Below are 23,157 nucleotides of genomic sequence, written 5' to 3' on the forward strand. Positions count from 1 at the left end.
AAGTCGTATTCTGCCTTAAGGGTCTGGAATGACTTCACGCTACCTTTCGCACAGACATCACCCACCTTACATATCCCAATCATATCCCAGCGGTCAAATCCCTTAGTAGACCAGAGACACCCCAAACGTTCAGAGGCATAAAGCGGCGTCGCCAGTGTCAGTCGATTCTCCCAGCCCAAACTCACATGCGCGGCGCGCCACACAGTGACTGCGATCCTGGACGGGCCCACAAGATGGCGCCCGGCCGATCTAGAATAAAGCGCTCTATTAAAGTCCCCTCCCGGCAGCTGGAGTCTATCCATCTCAAAGGCCGGATCCCGACCCGGTGAATACATCGTGTGGTTGATGGCAGACAGCTGGGCAGCCCAGTAATATCTCTTGATGTCGGGGAGCGCCATGTCCCCGTCATACCAAGGGATGGTGAGTTTCGCAAGGGCAATACGTGGACGCCCGTCCCAGATCAGTTGTCTTTGAAGACTCTCGATCTCTCGGAAATAGGTAGCGGGAACGTCGTCATAACAATTCTGAAGTGCGTAGAGGAACCGCGGCAAGGACATCATTTTAAAAAGGGCTGCCCTGCCCAGAGGAGACAGGGGCAGCTTACGCCAACGGGCCACATCTAGTCGCAATCTAAGAAGTGGGGGGAGGAGATTGCGCTCGAATCGGAGTGAGGAGTCCAGCGTAATAAAGATCCCCAAATACTGGAAGCCAGACTGGACCACCTGGATAGGAAATCTGTCCGGCAATGGGGGCAAAACACCCGAAAGAACATACACGCAGGACTTAGCCCAATTAATAACTAGGCCCGAGTTAGCTCCAAACGAGGTAAGAACATCAAATAAAACATTTAGAGATTTACGCGGGGAAGTAAGATACAAAAGAATGTCATCCGCGTAAAGTGAGACGCGGTCCTCAAAGTCCGGTGACCAACGGATCCCCTTGAGTGAAGGCTCCCATCGAAGCCATGCAGCTAACGGTTCCAGGGCGAGCTCAAAAAGGAACGGAGACAAGGGGCAACCCTGACGGGTCCCCCTACCAAGGCAGAAGGGGACAGAAACTCTACCGTTCACCACTACCTGCGCTAAGGGTTCAGCGTATAACAACTTCACCCAACCGATAAACTCAGGACCAAAACCAAATTTTTCAAGAGCAGCCCAAAGATAGGGCCACTCCACTGTGTCAAAAGCCATCGAGGCATCCAACGAGGCCAAAATGGCCGGTTCCGTCAGAAGCCCCGCCCTCGCAACAGCACCGTGGAGACGACGTAGGTTAAGAGCCGTGTTGCGATGCGGGATAAATCCGGATTGATCCGGATGAACCAAGTCACTAATGACCGTCAAGAGGCGGGTCGCCAGGAGCTTAGCCATGACCTTGGGCTCAACGTTTAACAAGGAAATGGGCCTATAAGACGAACAAAGGTCCTGCGGTTTACCGTCCTTGGGAATTACGACTATCGTAGCCAGACGCTGATCATACGGGAGAACCCCCCGTTCCCGGGACTCCAAAAACATGTCGCGAAGATAGGGCGCCACCTTATCAGGACGTAGCTTGTACAGTTCAATTGGCAACCCGTTCGGGCCCAAGGCTTTGCCCGAACGGAGTGAGCGAATGGCAGTAGCTATCTCGTCAGTAGTAAAAGGGGACTCCAACGATTTACAGTCTAACTCGGAGACACTGGGCAAAGCTATATCGCGCAACAGAAGGCGAGAGTCAGCAACATCCCGTCCAGACACAGGGGTATAAACCACACGAAAATACTCAGCAAAACATGCAACTATTCCAATCGGGTCCGTCACTCTCACACCATTCGATGATTGAATCACGGGCACCACACGATTCGCCCTCTCCTTCTTATCCAACCACGCCAATAATTTGCCCGCCTTGTCCCCCACATCATACAGACGGCCCTGTTGCTCCCGGAACATCTGTTTGGCCGCATCCGTGACCAAAGACTTATAAGCAAATTGTTTCAGACCCAGGGCATGGAGTTTATCAGATGTGACTTCCGACTCTAAGGCAGCCTCCCTTTCAGCAATCTCCCTCTCGAGGTCCACCACCTCCCGATCCCTCGCCCTCTTGGATTCAACAATAAGGGAAAGGGCCTGTCCACGAATCACTGTCTTAAAGGCCTCCCACAGGGATATCGCAGAGGAAACTGATCCCTCGTTGTCCAAAAAATAGGCGTCCAAAGACTTAGTCAAAAGGTTGCGGGTCTCGGGGGAGGTAAGGTACCATGGGTTGATAGGAGCAACCCGGCCCGCCGCCTCCACCCCCATCTCAAAACGAAGCCAGAGCGGAGAATGATTGGAAATGCCCCGGGGGAGGTGTCTAATCTCACGCACCGCCGGCGACTGGGCCGCAGGCATCAGGAAATAATCCAGTCTAGACAAACTCCCATGGGCCCCAGAGTGGAAAGTGTATTGAAGCTGAGTAGGATGCATAAGCCTCCAGCAATCTACCAAACCAAACGTGTCCAGAAACCCACCCAGCCACTGTTGGGCCGAAGGAGTGTCCCTAGGGGGGTGGCGATCGTGTAGACCGGAGAACACAGAATTAAAGTCACCTGCAATGAAGAGAGTACTATTAGGGAGGTCCAACAAAACACGGCCCAAATCGGAAAAGGTAGAAGTCTGCAGGCCGGGGGGGACATAAACAGCAAATAAAGAGAGGGTATGACCCTCATAACGACCCACGAGGACAGCATAGCGCCCCCGATCATCAAGGATCACATCATCAATAGCTAGGGGGAGGGAAGCCCGAACAAGGATACCCACCCCCCTGGAACCCGTGGTAAACCCCGAATGTGCGGCAAGGCGATAGCCCCACCTATTCATCGCACGACAAGTATTGCCCACCAAATGAGTCTCCTGCAGAAAAACAATATCTGGAGATAAACGTCGTAAACATTTCAACACCACACTCCGCTTAATACGATCCCCCAGACCATTAACATTCCACGAAACAAACCTCAACCTGCTACCCCCCATCCCACACAGCAACGCCGAAACCCCTCCTCCATGAGCATGACATAAAAACCATCAGTAGCAAGATAAAGTCGCCTTGAGAACATAACACACAAACATCGAACTTCCCAACCACCCACCCCCCAACAATCAAGAAAACACCCCCCACCCTGCACCCCTGCAAAATGCTAAAAAGCCACCCCAGCATGCAGTGTGCCTGTCGCCCAAGAACCCCCATTCTACAAAAAGACCCCGGAGGAGGAAAGGCTCTGGCCCACCCGCCACCCCGATCAAGACAGAGGACGAGGAAAACACACAAACAGTAGAGGCACTTAGGCATAGAATCCCGGAAGAGTGTACTCTATACGAGGGCCCAGGCGTAGACGAATTGTTCAGCTCTCCACACCACCCTCAGCACCACCCGGGTGGGCGTCGGACTCAGTCGCAGGAGGTCGGCCAGGCAGAGAGTCCAGCCAGTCGTTCACAGAATCTGGCCGATCAAAGAAAAAAGTTCGGTCATTGTACTCCACTCGCAGCCTGGTCGGAAACAGCATAGCGTAGCGTAACTCCATGTCCCGAAGACGCTTCTTGACACCACGGAAGCCCATACGCTGTTTCTGGACCTGTTGAGAAAAGTCCGGATAAAAGTTCACTGTGGCGTTCTCAAAGGCCACCGGGCCCTTCACACGTGATGCTTGCAGGATAGCGTCCCGATCCCTATAATGGAAGAGTTTCGCAACAATAGGCCTCGGCGGGGCACCTGGCTTACCCTGGCCCCCCGGAACTCGATGGGCACGCTCTACTGCGAAAAATTTACTCAGTCCAGACGGAGAGAGATAGTTTTGGATCAGGTCCTCAACCAGGAGATCAACAGAGTGAGGTTCTGGATTCTCCGGAACGCCAACCACGCGCACATTACAGCGACGTGCCCTGTTCTCAAAGTCTTCCAGGCGCCGGGTCATGAAATCGTTCACCCTACGGAGATTACCAATCTCCGTCTGTATCTCCGAGACGTCCGTCGTGAGGCTGGATGACTTGAGATCCAATGATTTCACCTTCTCATTGGTTTTCAATAGATCGGCTCGAATCAAGTTCACATCAATGGCCACGGTGTCGATTTTGTGGGCCAAGGCCTCGTATTGTTGGCCTATCGTCTCCCTCATGCCAGAAATGGCGCCCATGATGTCCTGCAAGGACGGCTCCGTTGACGCGTCCACGATGTGGTCCGCAGCACTTGGACCGGGCAGGGCGGCTCCGGGGGACCCCTTCGAGTGGGTGTAACGGTCCATAACGTTAGACTGGACCGGGCCCCCGCGCAGGGGTGTCTTGGTCTTCCGTGTCTCTCGGTCCCCTCTGCCCGCCATGTTGGAAACTGCGTCACAAAGAGATTCACCAGGCTCGATGGAATGGGCACAGGAAAATAAGGCTTCGGGATCAAAGAGCCGCCAAAAGGGTACCACCAGGATAGAGCCAATCAGATAGGAGAATAAGCCAGCCAAAGGCCCGACAGCCGTCTCGTGCCCCGGACCCAGCCCAGGCCAGACTCCCCTGCCAGATGTCTCAGTCTGAGGCAGAATCGAAACCGAAACTTAAGAGGGGGACCCACAAGTCCAATCCCCCTGCCGCTGTTGTTCAACTCCAAGACGGCCACAAAGCCTCACCCAGTCCCGGGCGTACCTCAAGGGCGGATCCCAAAAGTTTGAATCACCGTAACTCCGGCACCCCGGGTCAGAATCAAATTCCGAAAGTTCCAGGACGATCAGCCCAGCGTCCTCTACACAAATCCTCGTGAAAAGTCAGGATATGTTCAGGATATCATGCCGGGAGTGGCGGGGGTCCGGAGAGCGCTGTGCTCACGCGGCCATCTCGGATGCCCGCCAAGCTCCTCCCAGTAGAGACTAATCTTTGAGCTGAAAAAACATGTACCTGAAGAATCGTTGAAGCCCTATTTACTTGCGGGAAGAAAATATGTGTTCCTTCTCTATTAAAACACTAAAAAAGCAAAAATACATTGGCTAAGCCAGTAGGTCTGACTTGCCTGTTGTATCTTAATTAAAATATTGGAAACAAGCCTGCGGAGGTGAATAAAACTGAACACAATATGTTTGATTATATAACATTTATGAGGTAAATAGTTTAATGTGGGTTGATTCAGTGTACTTTGAAATGTGATGTAGTCCCCGCCTGGATTATAGGCGGAATTATACACCAAACGGCTAGTGGTGTGAGGTGAGAGATATAGTCCTGGGCAGAACCAAAGCCCACACTAAGTATAATTCAAAGCCTAGATAACAATAGATCCTAATGACAGTTGCTTTATCAAGTCAGATTCAAAAACAGGAAAGGACGTTATAAATAAATAAAGAGGAAAGAAGAGGATATGGTGATGTGGGCATATAGGAGCCAATGGTGAAATTCCTCACATAATTCACAGTGCAACCTGTGGTATGAGCAACCCTATAATATTTTGATGACTTCACATTCAGGTGATCAATCTATCTCTGTCCTTCTGGGTATATTCGCAAAAGACGAATTAACATCTTAAATATGTTCTTGTGTATGAACTCAAAAGAAGATTCTTTTTTTACCTCGTGAAGCTCGAGGTATAAAGTGCCCATGAAGAAACTGATATTTTGAAAATTAAAGAAATGGCCTGTATTCCTAAAATATTTTTTTATTTGTCGTAAAAAATGGTCATACATAAAGTAAAGATAGAAGTTCCATTTGCATAATAAGCTTAGAAAAGCCTAGGGTTTAACAGTGAGTCGGTGGCAATGTCTCATATACATCATTTCATGTATTGATACAGTAATACACCAGTATGCAAAAAATGAATATATCAATAGACAAATTAATGAGTTAGTGGGTAGATATCAAAATCAGAAAGTATATTAAAAAACAAAAAGCAGCAGTTAGAAAATGAATTGAAATAACATTCATAAGACTTAAGCGCGCCAGTATTCCAAACCATGTTAAGAGTTTGATAGGATCACAACTGGCATGACAAGTGTCTGGGCTTCAATCCAGTTTTAATTAGTAAAAACTATTTTAGATAATAAAAAGCTCAAACTGTTTGACAGTAATGCTGTAAAGGATACGTGAGTGCGTGTGTACAGAATGTAGGGTTCGATATTAGCCATATTTCTGGAGCCCCCGTTACTTGCTGCCAGACTGAGCTTTGTGCTGTGAGTCTCTAGAAAGCCCATGAGCCTCCTTGCATTTTTTAGGTCTCGTTTTAGCCAACGCACATGCGTTGGCTGCGAGACTTATGTAAGGGACTTTCAGAAATGCACACAAAGGTTTTTCCAGGCGGATTCCCTACAGTGCATGTGTGGTGGGCACGTGCACGTCGCTTTGGGAGGTGTGAGCCTCTCTCTGCACTTAAAAGGAATCCCTCCCTCACCCCTGCCGTTTGCACTTAAAAGGAATACTCTCCCCCACCCCCCGCCGTTTCTGGCTTTTTTACAACTGTGATTACTGATGTTGTTAACTTGGCAGAAACACTTTTCGATTCTAACTTTAGAAATACCAGCCTTTTTCACCCTCTCAGATATTGTGTGCCCCACCGTTTCTGGCTTTTTGTTACAACTGTGATTACTGATGTTGTTAACTTGACAAGAACAATTTTCGATTCTAACTTTAGAAATGCCAGCCTTTTTCACCCTCTCAGATATTGTGTGCGTCTGTTTGTGTCTCTCTCTCCTGACTGGCATTCAGACTCCGAGTGTTTTGTTTTGAGAGCATTTAAACATTGCAAATACTACACCTTAGTGTTTTGGTTTAACTAGATGGCAGTACTATAAAAGCCAAAATAATTTGAGAATGGTGCATTTCTTAAACATTTGAAAAACGCTATGCATTCTTTCAAAATAAAACTCGTAAGTCTTGGCGAGTTGCTTGCTTCAATCAAAGGAAAGACTGTCCTATAAAAATGACTCACTGTTGTCTATTCCGAATGTGGAACCTTTTAGTAGGGACAAAATACATGTTTGTATGTTACAAATAAAAAAAGTAAAATGGAAAATGGATTACATGGATGGCTTCACAAATCCTCAACCCTGCTAATACTAAATCATGATCAGAGACAGCCGCCCCTGGGGTACTCGTGGCCAACTTGGCTGTTCAGGTCAGTCACATTGGTCTGCGTGCTCACTTGACGAAGTTGTCTCCCGGAGTTGCACGCCCATCCCCTTTCTCAGAGTGTTACCAACTACAGAGAGACTCGGTGCCCTGTTGATGTATCATGTTAATTGGTCCTTTGTGCATTTTGTTATTCACAATTCGCTTTTTGCACCTCTGCGTCTAGCACTCTTGTTACCTTTCTTCTATTCGCTGGGAAAAGACACAGTGCACAGAGCAACAGTGCGTTGGATTACTCGTAAAAGGACGTTTTCTTCCTACTTGCTTTTGTACTTGGTGTGCTTTTTTATAAAAAATGGGTAATTCAAAATCCCTTTGGAAGAAAAGAGGTTGAGGCTTTAAGTAGTACTGCTCTATACCAACAGACGAGCAAAAATGTGTGTCGGGCAAATAAAATAACAGAATCTCCTGCTGGTTCAGATCTTTTAATCTGCCAAGGTCCACACAATTAACCCCTGTTCCAAAACTACTAGCAGACAATTATGCTCATGGCAGAGCAGCGAGCGGTAAAGGCAAAGTGTGAATAGAATAACTGTGCATTGTTGCTACATTATACATACGACATCTGAGTTGAGTTATAACTTTTGATAACCTTGTTACTGTTGGTTATTTTGTTAATCTTATTTCAATAACTCAAGGCTGCTAGATACACCGCGAACATTACTGACACTTGGTTATTTTCACACGAATGTCCACCCTCCCTCCATGTTGCTTGTCCATGCTGCCTCCCGCCCGCACACCCTCCCTTTGTGTTGCCTCCTGCCTAAACCGTGTTGCCTCCCTCCCTCCATCCGTGTTGCCTCCCGCCCACCCTCCCTCCGTGTTGCCTCCCGCCTACCCTCCCTCTGTGTTGCCTCCCACCTAAACTGTGTTGCCTTGCACCCTCCCTGACACCCACCCACCCTCCGTGCTGCCTCTCGCCCACCCACCCTCCGTGCTGCCTCTTAAAGACCCACCCAGCCTCCGTGCTCTCACCTACCCACCCACCCTCCGTGCTGCCTCTCACCCAGCCACCCTCCGTGTTGCCTCTTGTACACCCACCCACCCTCCGTGTTGCCTCTCACCCAATGTGTTGCCTCTCGCCCAATGTGTTGCCTCTCGCTCAATGTGTTGCCTATTGCCCACCCACCCACTCTGTTGCCTCGCGCCCACCCACCCTCTGTGTTGCCTACCACCCACCCACCCACCCTCTGTGTTACCTACCACCCACCCACCCACCCTCTGTGTTACCTACCACCCACCTACCCTCCGTGTTGCCTGCCGAACCCCCAACTACCGTCTGTGTTGCCTGCCACCCGCCCACCCATTCTCCGTGTTACCTCCCACTCTTAGTGTTGCCGACCGCCCAACCGCCCTCCTTGGGGATCACCGCTGGCCCACCCATCCTACATGTTGCCTAACCCTCTGTGTTGCCTAACCCCCCTTGTTGCCTAACCCCCGTGTTGCCTAACCCCCGTGTTGCCTAACCCCCCCATGTTGCCTTACCCCCCTGTGTTGCCTAACCCCCTGTGTTGCCTAACCCCCCGTGTTGCCTAACCCCCCGTGTTGCCTAACCCCCTGTGTTGCCTAACCCCCTGTGTTGCCTAACCCCCTGTGTTGCCTAACCCTCCGTGTTGCCTACCCACCGCCTTGCCTACCCACCGCGTTGCCATACCCACCCTCTGTGTAGCATTACACCCACCCACCCACTGTGTTGCAGCCCACCCTCGGTGTTGCAATCCGTGTTGCATCCCGCCCACCAACCTTCTGTGTTGCCTCCCTGTTGTCTAACCACCCACCCTCCATCCCTGATGCCTAGCTCTCACTGTTTTCTCCCACCCACCATCCCTCCCTGTTGCCTCCCATCCACCCTCGGTCCTTCCATGTTGCCGAAACGTGTTTCGTCCCAACCGGCCTTCCTACATCCGTGTTACCGTCGACTGCCTTCCCTCTGTATTGCATCCTGTCTACCCTCCCTCCGTGCTGCCTCCGCCCTCCTTCCAAGTTGCCTACTGACCGCCCTCCCTCACTCTGTGTTGCCTCCCACATGCCCTCCCTCCTTCTGTGGTGTATCCAGATCCATGTCCTATCTATCGCCCTCACTCTATCTATCGCCCTCACTCACTCTATCTATCTGTCGATCGCCCTCCCTCTATCTATCCATCGCCCTCCCTCTATCTATCCATCGCCCTGCCTCTATCTATCCATCGCCCTCCCTCTATCTATCTATCGCCCTGCCTCTATCTATCTATCGCCCTCCCTCCCTCTATCTATCGCCCTCTCTCTATCCATCGCCCTCCCTCCCTCTATCGCCCTCCCTCTATCTATCTATCGCCCTCCCTCTATCTATCCATCGCCCTCCCTCCCTCTATCTATCGCCCTCCCTCTATCTTTCTATCGCCCTCCCTCTATCTGTCTACCGCCCTCACTCTACCGCCCTCGCTCTACCGCCCTCACTCTACCGCCCTCACTCTACCGCCCTCACTCTACCGCCCTCACTCCCTCTATCTATTGCCATCGCTCTATCCATCGCCCTCGCTCTATCTATCTATCGCCCTCGCTCTATTTATCTATCGCCCTCCCTCTATCTATCTATCGCCCTCCCTCTATCTATTGCCCTCCCTCTTATCCATCTATCGCCCTCCCTCTATCTATCTATCGCCCTCCCTCTATCTATCTACCGCCCTCCCTCTATCTATCTACCGCCCTCACTCTACCGCCCTCACTCTACCGCCCTCACTCTACCGCCCTCACTCTACTGCCCTCACTCTACTGCCCTCACTCTACCACCCTCACTCTACCGCCCTCACTCCCTCTATCTATTGCCATCGCTCTATCCATCGCCCTCGCTCTATCTATCTATCGCCCTCCCTCTATCTATTGCCCTCCCTCTTATCTATCTATCGCCCTCCTTCTATCTATCGCCCTCCCTCTATCTATCCCCCTCCCTCTATCTATCGCCCTCCCTCTATCTATCGCCCTCCCTCTATCTATCGCCCTCCCTCTATCGCTCTCACTCTATCGCCTTCCCTCCCTCCCTCTATCGCCCTCCCTCTCTTCCACCCGCCTCCTTCTTTAACTCCCTGTTCTCTTCTCCTGTGCTAATCTGCTGCTCTCTTCCACCTCACCTCCTTCGCTAACTCCCTGTTCTCTTCTCTTCTCCTGTGCTGATCTGTTGCTCTCTTCCACCCCGCCTCCTTCTTTAACTCTGTTAACTTCTGCTGATCTGCTGCTCTCTTTCACCTCACCTCCTTCTTTAACTCCCTGTTCTCTTCTGCTGTGCTGATCTGTTCCTCTCTTCCACCCACCTCCTTCTCTAACACCCTGTTCTCTTCTCTTCTCCTGTGCTGATCTGCTGCTCTCTTCCACCCTGCCTCCTTCTCTAACTCCCTGTTCTCTTCTCTTCTCCTGTGCTGATCTGCTGCTCTCTTCCACCCCACCTCCTTCTTTAACTCCCTGTTCTCTTCTGTTGTGCTAATCTGTTCCTCTCTTCCACCCACCTCCTTCTCTAACACCCTGTTCTCTTCTCTTCTCCTGTGCTGATCAGCTGCTCTCTTTCACCCTGCCTCCTTCTGTAACTCCCTGTTCTATTCTCTTCTCCTGTGCTGATCTGCTGCTCTCTTCCAATTCGCCTCCTTCTTTCACTCCGTTTTCTTCGCCTGTGCTAACCTGCTGTTCTTTTCCACCCGCCTCTTTCTCTAACTCCCTGTTCTCTTCTCACATGCTGATCTGCTGTTCTCTTCCTCCCGCCTCATTCTCTAACTCCCTGTTCTCTTCTCCTGTGATAATCTTTCTGCTATCTTCCACTCGCCTCTTTCGCTAACTCCCTGTTCTCTTCTCCTGTGCTGATCTGCTGCTCTCTTCCACCCACCTCCTTCTCTAACTCCCTGTTCACTTCTCTTCTCCAGAGCTGATCTGCTGCTCTCTTCAACCCGCCTCCTTCTCTACCTCCCTGTTCTCTTCTCCCGTGCTGTTCTGCTGCTCTCTTCAACCCCACCTCCTTCTTTAACTCCCTGTTCTCTTCTCCTGTGCTAATCTGCTGCTCTCTTCCACCCACCACCTCCTTTAACCCCTTGCATGCTGATGACGGCCCCAGCCGTCATGCACTACAGTGCTTGTGTGCTGATGACGGCTGGGGGCCGTCATGACCGCACCCGCGCTGAAATCTTCAGCACGGGAGCGGAATCGGCCAAGCATGGAAGGGGTTAACTTCCTGTTCTCTTCTGCTGTGCTGATCTGCTGCTCTCTTCCACCCACCTCCTTCTCTAACTCCCTGTTCTCTTCTTTTCTCCCTCTGCTGATCTGCTGCTCTCTTCCACCTCGCCTCCTTTAACTCCCTGTTCTCTTCTGCTGATCTGCTGCTCTCTTCCACCTCGCCTCCTTCTCGAACTCCCTGTTCTCTTCTGCTGTGCTGATCTGCTGCTCTCTTCCACCCCACCTCCTTCTTTAACTCCCTTTTCTCTTCTCCTGTGTTGATCTGCTGCTCTCTTCCACCCCGCCTCCTTCTTTAACTCTGTTCTCTTCTCCTGTGCTGATCTGCTGCTCTCTTCCACCCGCCTCCTTCTTTAACTCCCTGTTCTCTTTTGCTGTGCTGCTCTCTTCCACCCACCTCCTTTTCTAATTTCCTGTTCTCTTCTATTCTCCTGTACTGATCTGCTGCTCTCTTCCACCGCCTCCTTCTCTAGCTCCCTGTTCTCTTCTCTTCTCCTGTGCCGATCTGCTGTTCTCTTCCACCCGCCTCCTTCTTTAACTCCCTGTTCTCTTCTCTTCTCCTGTTCTGATCTGCTGCTCTCTTCCACCCCACCTCCTTCTTTAACTCCCTATTCTCTTCTCTTCTCCTGTGCTGATCTGCTGCTCTCTTCCACCCGCCTCCTTCTTCAACTCCCTGTTCTCTTCTCCCGTGCTGATCTGCTGTTCCCTTCCACCGCCTCCTTCTCTAACTCCCTGTTCTCTTCTGCTGTGCTGATCTGCTGCTCTCTTCCACATACATCCTTCTGTAACCGCACACACATACATACAACCACGCACACACACATACAACCACACACATACAACCACACACACAAAACCACACACACAAAACCACACACACACAACCACACACACACAACCACACACATACAACCACACACATACAACCACACACATACAACCACACACATACAACCACACACATACAACCACACACACACAACCACACACACAACCACACACACAACCACCACACACACTCACAACCACACACACTCAACCACACACTCAACCACACACTCAACCACACACTCAACCACACACACACACACACACACACTCAACCACACACACAACCACAACAATACACCCAAACACACACACACACAACCACACCCAACCACACACCCAACCACACACACAACCACACACCCAACCACACACCCAACCACACACACAACCACACACACATCCACACACACAACCACACCCAAATACAACTACACACATACAACCACACACACAACCACACACACACAACCAACCACACACATCTATCTATCGCCCTCACACTATCTATCGCCCTCACTCTATCTATCGCCCTCACTCTATCTATCGCCCTCACTCTATCTATCGCCCTCACTCTTTCTATCTATCGCCCTCACTCTTTCTATCTATCGCCCTCACTCTAGCTATCTATCGCCCTCACTCTAGCTATCTATCGCCCTCACTCTTTCTATCTATCGCCCTCACTCTAGCTATCTATCGCCCTCACTCTAGCTATCTATCGCCCTCACTCTAGCTATCTATCGCCCTCACTCTAGCTATCTATCGCCCTCACTCTAGCTATCTATCGCCCTCACTCTAGCTATCTATCGCCCTCACTCTAGCTATCTATCGCCCTCACTCTAGCTATCTATCGCCCTCACTCTAGCTATCTATCGCCCTCACTCTAGCTATCTATCGCCCTCACTCTAGCTATTTATCGCCCTCACTCTAGCTATCTATCGCCCTCACTCTAGCTATCTATCGCCCTCACTCTAGCTATCTATCGCCCTCACTCTAGCTATCTATCGCCCTCACTCTAGCTATCTATCGCCCTCACTCTAGCTATCTATCGCCCTCACTCTAGCTATCTATCGCCCTCACTCTATCTATGGCACCACCACAGCATCACTCAGGGGCACCACAACATCACTATGCGCTACCACTGCATCACTGAACGCCACAGCATCACTCGTCGCCACCACAACATCACTCAACGACACCACAGTATCAATCTGTGCAACCATTCAACAACAACTGGTTCAAATATGTTCTCGCAATGTTTCAAGCTTTATTACAAATGTCACAAAAAGATGTTAATATTTCACTTCTGTTCTTGGATTTTCGTCACAATAAAATACACTGAACATAATCTTCACAAAAGTTATTTACAAAAGTTTCAGCTATTGCCATTATAAATTACAATAACTTTTATTTAAGTATTAATTATTTAAAAAAAATTAAAAGCCATTGTTATTTGTAATATCAATACATTTAAGTCACGTAAATACAAAACATGTTGTATTACAAATGCTATAGGTGTCACATTTGCAAAAGACAAAAGTATTGGCATTGTAAATGACAAAGCTATTAATTTCGCTATTTTCAAAACCAACACATAAATAAAAAATGTGTCATTTACAAGACCAATAGCTCAAACTTTCCTAATGCAAGACCTATTGCATTGCAAATGCTTGTCTTTTATCAAGAGTGACCGGAGCATCAGAAACAGCGGGATCAGTGCTTTTCTGGCGTTGTACTGCTCCCCAGTACTGGCAGTTGTCTCGTGGTGTGTGGTGGGAGACGAGTAGAGCATCAAGTAGGCCTTGTATGCTCCAGGGTTTCAAAGATGAAGACCGGGGGCTACATAGTGTTAGGTGTGTAGTTTTCTTCTTGTGATTCTTTTGACAGCTTCTCTTAACTCATTTTTGCCTTTCATGTGGGATATTTCTCTGCCCCCTCCTTTAGAAGGGGTCCCCGTTAGTGTGCACCCAACTACTAGTTTTTTGCAAGCCACCCTCCTTGTGCACAAATGTTTTTCACAGGTGGTGATTGCAAATCATAGGTGGTACAGAGTGTATAGCGTGGTTTTGGGTGAGCTTGATTGGTGGGGGGAGTATAGAGTGTGATTGGCAAGGAATGCGGAATGTGTTTAGTGGGGAGCGGGCAGTGTGGCTTGTGTAGCAATGGACGAAACCTTAACGTTTAACTCACAGTATTAATTGGAAGAGGAAAGTGGCATCCTTTTGGATGTCACTGGTTTAGCATGGCACAAAATGGGGGTGACAACACCTTTCTAGGCGGTGGAAGTGTATTGCCTGCATTCCTGTGGCTGTAGGGTGGGAACCCAGACACTGAAGTGAGGAACTTGTAGGACGGGCCCCCTGAAGATGTTTTGACCAAGGAATGATGATTCGTTTTTCCTGAGTACTGCCATTTGATGAATGGTAGAGGTGAGGGTAGAACTGTGGTTTTTTGTTGAAGGTGATGATGTTTCTAGGCCAGGCAACCCCTCATAACTCATTGTGCTTGTGCTGTGGGTGCTTCTGCCTGAAGACAGCTTCAGTGTTCCCTGTTGTGAGAAGCATCTCTCTACACATGATTTGGATCAGGTTGAAAGACAAATCCTTGTCACCAACATCTTCTTGTTTGTGCTGAGAGAATTTGATACACAAGACAAGCAACTTCAAGGCTGTTTACTGTGATGATCCCTGCCTTTTTCAGCTAAATGATTCAGCATCGGCAATCTTTTTTGCAGGTTTGCCCATAATTGGTTAAGGTAAAACAATATTTTCTGAAGTTCCGATGCTTCAAAGAATTGTCCTTTTGGCCAACACATATGTGATTCACTCCGTTACTGACCGATCACACTGAAATTTGTTAAGTGGAGGTCACAAGAATGTAATATTCTCTTCTGTGTCTATAGGGATAACTCATGAACCTCTGTGCACGAGTTAGGTAGAGCATTGTTATATACAATCCCACCAGCCCATGGTGGCCCACGTCGACAAACGCCAACATGCAGATGACCGTCTGTGCACCATGTCTCCTAACGGCCTTAGGAGGCTAACTAGTGAGCAAACGATGCGCTGTACAATAACCCGGTTCTATAACCGTACATAGAATGCTTGATGCCACGCTCACTGTAGTATTTATTATTGTGGAATAACTGCAAAAGCTTAGGCTGCAATACAATAAATTGTATACATGTAAATACTTTTCAGGCTTTAAAGTTAATAGTTGTTATTTTATTTTTTTCACAGAATTGGGAGCGTCTATGCCAAAAGTGTTGATGCCTGCTTTAACGTGAGCAGCTAATTCCTGGAATGCTGGATGTAGGCCAAATAACCTAGCTAACAAGCCTGCAGTTCATGTTGTTCTTAATATACAAATTTAGATACGCTGACTTCAGAACATGTTCTGTAGCTTAACAGTGGATGCCCATTATTTCCAGAGCAAAATGCAAACTGTTGATACAGAAATCATGTCCCCTCGTGGCACCCGGGACTGACTGTCCAAAGAGCACCCACTTTTCAAAGTTGAAGGAAGTTTCAAGTAGTGCCTTGCAGAGATTCAACTCCACAAATGTTTTCTGCGGGCCAAGATGTAAAGTGATTGCCAAGAATACTGGTAGGCTGCTTGGTGGAAGGAATTTGTGTTGGATGAAAAGAGAATTGCTGGCAGTCATGGCCACCTTTTTAGCTTGGGGTGTTCGAGCGAGATATGAGGAGAAAATGTTGTTGGAGTCCAGCCAAGGTGTGGTCATCATGGAATTGTGATCAGCTGCAAAGAGGGACATTCAAAGATGGGGAGGCCAGTTTGAGCCTTGGACTGACAGGTGTCCTGCTCTGTGCTGGGCCAGAGTTGTCATGAACTCCATTCACAGCTGATCTTTGTACTCTCTCTCTTGTTGCAGACATACCACTAGCTTTTTTACGATCGAGAGAAAATACAATTTCGTTTTATTTAATCTGTTCCTCTGGCTTAAACATCACGAATCGGCCCTGTGATTGCCACTGATGAAGAAAAAAAGGCTATATCAAAATAAAGTCTCCACTTTTACACCATTGAAGAAAACGGGAACATAAGAAAAAAATGGTTTCATATCACAAATTCCTCTCTTTCTGAAAAATGTGCACTTTTCCCCATCCAATTTCACCCACCTCTCCTGGCTCCTGTTTTAGTCATCACGGTATTTCTAGATGGCTTGTAGCTTGGTTTGGGGTGTGCTAATTTGGCCTTTGCATATCTTTCTAGAGCAGGCTGGCAAGTTACTATTTTGCATAGTGTAGCAGGCATTTTAGTATCTCAAATGAGATTAGGAGGTGACAAAAAATACGTGTCTTGGGTGTAGCGTTCTAAAAACGGACCGTACTGAAGCTAATTTCCATGCACTGATAAAGTAGGGAAACGGCCACGTTATTTAGGAAAGCAAAAAAAAATAGCCAAAAATATAAATTGCAATAGACCAGTCTACCAATTTCTGAAGTCGGTAGCTCTCCAGGCTGCTGTGTATGACAGAGAGAGCCAAGATTGCAGTCCGAGTCTTGCACAAGCAAGCCTGGCCTGAAATTGCGTTTCTGAAAAGGGCTGAGACTGTAAGGTGTATTCCTTTGGCCCACTTGTTCTATTCCTTATGCACTCTTAACCTGTTTAATAGCAGAATGTCAGTGACGTGGATGGGAAAAGCATTCTTGTTGTACCCCTGCCCTATTCCACATCTGCCCCAAAACACTGACACCAGTGTAGAACACTGTGTTGAAAAGCCTTAAATTACTTAAAGCCCAGATTAAGACCTCACTCTGCAGATCGTCATCTTGTAGTGCAGCCTGTCTGCAGACAACATAGTGATGGCTGAACGAGGTCTATGCAGTTGTAGATGATGAACATATTTCAGATGGATGCAGAAACCCCACTCCTGACCTGAAGGTTTTTGATTTTTTACAAAAAAAATAACATTTACCGAGCTGACTGCAATCTTCATTTTTCATGTTTTTTCCCAATTATGCATTTGGTGGATGGGTACAAACAAAGTGACCTCGGATCTATTCAAATAGCGTTTTAAAGGTTCCTCTGCAACTTCACCTTCCTGCACCAATCCACTTCCTGCCCCACCCCAAATGTAACACAATATAGAAAGTGAGGGCAGGACAAGGACGTTTAAAAGCATGCATGCAGCAGTGGAACATGGGCCTGTCCTTTGCAGTGATTCAAACATCCTGTGCCTGTCATGGAAAGGCAGAGTTCCCAAAAGCGAGAAGGAGAAGCCGGTGTGCAGGAGACGGTATTATGAGGAAGGGTGGCTGGCCACAGGGAATGGAAGAGGAGTTGTTGGTGTTACCTTCACCTCCAGCCACTGCAAGAGAGATCGAAATACTCCTCAGAGGACCAACTTTAATCTGAGAGGCCACAACAGCGAGGTAAGCGGGTCATCTGTCATTAACCTCTTAAGTATACTGGAGTGATGCTTAATTTCTGTTGTATGTATTCTTTCATAACAGTAGGGGCTATTTGTATTCATCCTTGCTTGAAGCAGTTCTGTCCTTGGTGCGGAAATGATTTTTCTTCATTGTCCCCGTTTACATTGCTTCTTGCTGTTTATCTCTGGTGACGACCCATATTGGGTCTATATGGAAATTCTGATTTGTCTATGGTTTTTTTGGAGAGTCCGTGTATGATTCAAATGTTATGATGGGTAATTAGATAATGTATTATGCAGATTCTCGCCTTTCAAAGCTATGATTTACCTGTATGCTAGAAGAATTATTTAGGCACTTGGTGGCGCTAATCTGCATGTGCTAATTTACTGACAAAAATATTTTGATTATCTGCACACTCAGATCACTGTTGCAGAGTTTTTTTTATATAGCGCGAACTAGACCCGAACCGAATCAGGCTTTACATATTTTCCAGTTACGTTACATCAGGACACACTTTCATTTTAGGCATTAAGTGATTTGCCCAGAATCACAGGAGGTTTTGGCGTCGTTACCGAGACTCGAACCCAGATCCCCAGGTCCGAGGTCGAGCGCCCTAGCCGTTAGACCAACTCCTCTCCCATGTTGACATGTACCAAATATTTTATGGCCATGACAGCACTAATGCACGTTATGATTTATGGAAACATAGCATACCAAAACTGAAAGACATAGGGCCACGAACAGATGTATAAACTTTAGGGGAATGGGCAACACATACCAGAGAAATCCCAATACGTTTGAAAAACCTTGTGGCCTTGGAAACGAACAGTGATGATCAGCGTCATTGCCGAGACTCGAACCCAGGTCTCCAGATTCGAGGTCGACCGCCCTAGCCGTTAGGCCAAATTTGTTTTTTTAGGTCTCGCCTGTCGATGCGCATGCGCATCGAGCAAGCGAGACTATAGGGGCTCATCTACACTTTATCTAACTTGCAAGGAATCGTGGCGATTCCTTGCAGTGCCCGTGACTTTTAAGCTCAATGCGCATGTGCATTGAGCTTAAAAGCGCGTGCACAGCCGCCCGCATTCCTCCGACACCTTTGAAGTGAAGCTTAGCTTCACTTCAAAGGCCCGGTTCTTCACACCCACATGCCGCTCTGCCCTGCTCCGCCCCCTCCCCTGAGTCATCCTGCCTGCCCCTTCCCGCCGTGTCGCATTTCTCCTCCCCCCTCCCCCCTCCCCTCTCTTCCCTCCGTCTTGTTAAATCCATTTCTCCATTCCACTAACATTCTTTCCAGACACTTCTCTTCACAACCGCCCAACTTCAACGCCCGTCTCCTCACTCTATTCTTTTTACAACCAGTTCACTCCCCGTTTCTCCACTACCTCTTTGCTGCTCTCCCTCTCACTTATCTTCGTTTCTCTTCTCTCTCCCTCCTCTTGTGGGTGACTACCTCCCTCACGGGTCCCCCTCTGACCCATTAACGGCTCTTTCCTCCCTGCACTGCCCCCTCACCGTCTCGCATCCTTTCACGGCCTCCCTTCACTATCATTATCCCTCCTGTTTAATGGCCCCGTCTGCACTGGCCTCTCGCTGCTGTCTCCAACTCTCAGTCCACTCCACTCCTTCCTTCCTTCATTCGTAGCGCTCACTTATTCACCCTTTACATCCGCAGCCTTGGCTCTCTCGCGTCCCGCCCTTATGTCTGCCTCCCCTTCCGCCTCTCCGCCCCCTGCCTTGGCTCTCTCCCCTTCCGCCCTCTCCAGGCTCACTCCACCCCTCCTTTATCTCTTCCCGCTCCCTTCCTTCCTTGGACGTCCTCCAGGAATGTTCAGGTTACTGCCTCAGCGTCTTTCACAGCAGCCTCCCCGTCCAGGGATGGCGAAAAGAGCCATGAAACCATCCAGTTTGAACACTGCCAGGGCCCTGTAATGCAGGACGTGCCCTGGCCTGAAGCATCAACTGCAGGAGTCTATTTGCCACCAGGGCCTCCTGCTCCAGCGCAGACTTTCATCCTTGCGAGGTCGAGGAAGAGATGACCTCTACATTCGGTAACCAGAAACACGTGCTTCATGTAGTGCGAGCAAAACGTCATGCGTCGAGCCCTTATTTTGTAAATGTGTTCCTGTTAATTAAGAATGCAGAGTTTCAGGTGCCTTCTGGTGATCAAGAATCTGTCATGCGCTGAACTTAAGACAAGTCTGCAAGAGAGAATCTGTAATCGGAAAACATCACAGAAAATTCAGGGGACTTTCAAATACACCCAAAGTGACTTTCCCACAGCGGCAATCTCCACAACAAGCATCGTTTTTTTTTTAGCCCAGTGCTCAACCTAACCACTGCTTGAACGCTTTTCTGACCCCCTTCTGATTTGCTTTAGCCCCAGCACTGACTAACCCTGGCCATACCCTAACGCTTGCCTACCTCTGCCATTCATTCTCTTGTTACTCCTCTGGTCACGGGACGCTTCTGTAGGCAAGAAGCAGTTCGCTGGCTAAAGGACAACACGCCTTCTCGCCAGTGCCTGCTACTTGAAAGACATGTACATATGTGCAATTGGTTAATCAGTAAATCTAAAGTCTACCTGGGAGATGCAGTATTGCTTCCATTGTTGGACTCATTTGAAGCTTCATGGTGGCAAGATTTATTATTTTTGAGCGCTAATGTAAGCCTGTTACCAGCTGAGTTCTGGGCTACATTCTTCTGAATGCACACCAAGGGACAGGCTGAGTCAGCTGGTCTCAGCCCCCCCCCCCCCCCACCCCCCACACTGAAACCTCAGGCCCTTTCCCCACTCTCCCCAATTAGCCCCCCACAATGCCGAAAGCTTGTTTTTCGTGGGTGGCAAAAATGCAGCTCGTCCCCTGCTGCTTTGACTGTTGTCACACAGCTCTTCTCTCTTAGCACAGCGGCTCCTTAACTCAGTTCCTTGGCTGCTCCACCTTTACAGACACCCACCCTGCCTGCCATTGTACCTCTCTGCAAAGCACGAGCGCTGTCAAAGGCAGTAGGGTCTGGATTGTATGTATCGTTGACATTACAAATGCTATAGGTGTCACATTTGAAAAAGTATAAAGTATTGCCATTATAAATGACAAAGCTATTACTTTTGCAAGTTTCAAGACCCACACATTAAAAGAAATTTGTCAATTACAAAACCAATAGCTACAACTTTTCTATTGCGAGACCTATTGCATTTCCAATGCTTGTTATTCTCTTCTTGCATGTGCTCTTCTCTATATCATCATACCATGTGTGTCTGTGCAGCGTAATAAGCAGTTTCAGTTTTTTTTATTGTACTTGTGCCTGCTTTTTTCCAGGGGTAAGGATTGTGGTTGGTCACTCGTTGTGGCTGCAGTTTCTAAATGTCCTTTAGCCAAGTGTCTAGCCGGGAATGCAGTAGTATCATATTTTCAGAAGTGAATATCTCTCCAGGTTACCTCTCGAACCTATGGTTTGCAATGAGGGCACTGTTCAGAAGAAGGCTGGTTAGCCACCTCAGATAATACTTTGCATATATTCTTTATATATGCACAGATTTGGTAAGGTAAAGAAGCCTACTTGGTCTGCATAGGCGATCTCATTAATTGTAGGTTACTGTAACATTTATATAAAACGTCATACCTCTAATGAAACCGTGAAGATCTCAGATTTTCATCCGCTTCCTTCCTGGGACTTTTTCGGAGTGTTTGGTTGATTGTCGGAAGCTCTGGCTTTTAGTTAGTTTTAATAGTTTTTTATTAATTAAAATTGTTTAAATAAAAAAAAAAAAACTTCCAACAACATTTTAGGGGATGTGGTGGGGAAAGGTCAGCCTTCCTCTGGTTCAGTATTTCCTTCTACAAACCTTGTTACCTGGAAATGTAGTTCATTGGTTCAGTTGAAGTGCACACGGACCATACCTCCCAGAACACAATGGTTCGTACCCGAAAGCTTGGGACCGGAAAACGATGTCCCTGCTGATGTGACGTCTCCAGAGAGTCACTTTATGTCCTGGACCTAATCCCCATTCTTTTCCAATGCGTTAGCACTCTCATAACTTTCAGGTCGGGCATAAAACTCACCTGACCAGACATTTCCTTCTTTTCTCCACTTTCACCTCCTGCGTGTCGTTGGGGTACCATACTTGCCACTATATTCACCTCTGCTTCCCTTGATCAAAATATGTGTTGCATGTAATTTCCCTGTGTCTTTGATCGGCTACCTTCAGCCCTCCTCCCTCCTTGCTCCGGTAACTGCCACCCCCGCCCACTCCCAACCCTGCTCCGTGGAGTCAGCTGCCTTGTAATTTCTGTGATTGGTTTTTTACTTGCCCCGCCATTTTGGGTTAATTGCCATCAGGTCCCGTGACTCGGGTCCTCCATCTTGGCGGCCTCAATCCGATTCATCATGCCTCTGGACTACACCCGATGTCGCCTGATTGTCCTCTATCCTGAGATGACCCCCCGCCCCCTTTTGGGTTTCATACTCCCAGTGGTAGAAGTAGGCGGGATCGGAAGGGCATGGCGTGCCCCCACTTTGAAAAATTATTTCAGTCCGTTCCCCTACTTCTTTCTTTCAAAAAATCATCCAGGGACAGCAAAAATAGTCCTACTTAATAACGATAACTTTTTCATTCAGCTTCCAGGGGCTGCTCGCTCTTCCCTGTTGAACTCCAGAGGCTGCAGCAGCCCCTCCCTGAGCTCTCACAGACTGAGGACAGGCCCATTGTCATTCCGATTGAGGCCGATTAACCCCTTTCGAATGACAATGCGCCCGCCATCTGCCTTTGACGATGGTGTGCCGATCTTGTTTGGATCTGGAGCTTGAGGGATGGTGTTCTGCGAGACAAATCCCCCTCCGTTGAGTGTCCTGGTGTGAAGACCTTTTCCCTTTTAGGATACTGTGTCATCAGTGAATTAAATCGATCGTTTTTCAGGATATAATATGTCTTCTGTAAAAACCTCTAGTCCAGATCCTCCAAATATACTACAGTTTACAAAGTGCCCTTATTGTCTGATTGTTCAAGCTTACAAAAAAGACCTCTAACACGATGCACGCTAGGTGTTAACGCAGTCCGGTGGTAGACGCACACGCAGGGAATTTGTGGTACAACGCGTTTTCCTGTTTGCAATAAGGTCAGAGTTAGTAATGACAGAAGAGCTTTCCCCAAACAGAGTACTCTGGGGAACTTGCCCCCTTGTGTAATTTGCCCATGTTGTACACAGAGTGAACAGGGAAGGAACAGTGACGGGACAGAAGAGGCGACAGAAAAGGAGAGGTAATGGGGCAGGAGAGGTGACAGGGCAGGAGAAGTGACGGGGCAGGAGAAGTGACGGGGCAGGAGAAGTGACGGGGCAGGAGAAGTGACGGGGCAGGAGAAGTGACGGGGCAGGAGAAGTGACGGGGCAGGAGAAGTGACGGGGCAGGAGAAGTGACGGGGCAGGAGAAGTGACGGGGCAGGAGAAGTGACGGGGCAGGAGAAGTGACGGGGCAGGAGCAGTGACGGGGCAGGAGCAGTGACGGCACAGGAGTAGTGATGGGACAGGAGAGGCCACAGGAAAGGAGAGGTGACGGGGCAGGAGTAGTGATGGGGCAGGAGCGGTGATTAGGAGTGAGCAGGAGTGGTCACTGGGCAGGAGCAGTGAACAGAAGTGATG

At 48.6% G+C, this 23,157-nt stretch overlaps 1 protein-coding gene across 1 annotated transcript in view; it reads left to right on the forward strand.

Annotated features, from left to right (window-relative positions):
- The window catches only part of TULP4 (TUB like protein 4), an 865,190-nt gene that overhangs the window by 142,442 nt on the left and 699,591 nt on the right, over positions 1 to 23,157 (forward strand). The window contains exon 2 of the mRNA XM_078649123.1: positions 15,362 to 17,518. Coding sequence (XP_078505249.1) covers positions 17,267 to 17,518 — 252 coding nt within the window. The 5' untranslated portion in view covers positions 15,362 to 17,266. The remainder of the gene's footprint in view (positions 1 to 15,361; positions 17,519 to 23,157) is intronic.

The sequence above is a fragment of the Lissotriton helveticus genome, chromosome 6 (genome assembly GCF_964261635.1).
Source record: "Lissotriton helveticus chromosome 6, aLisHel1.1, whole genome shotgun sequence".
NCBI lineage: Eukaryota > Metazoa > Chordata > Amphibia > Caudata > Salamandridae > Lissotriton > Lissotriton helveticus.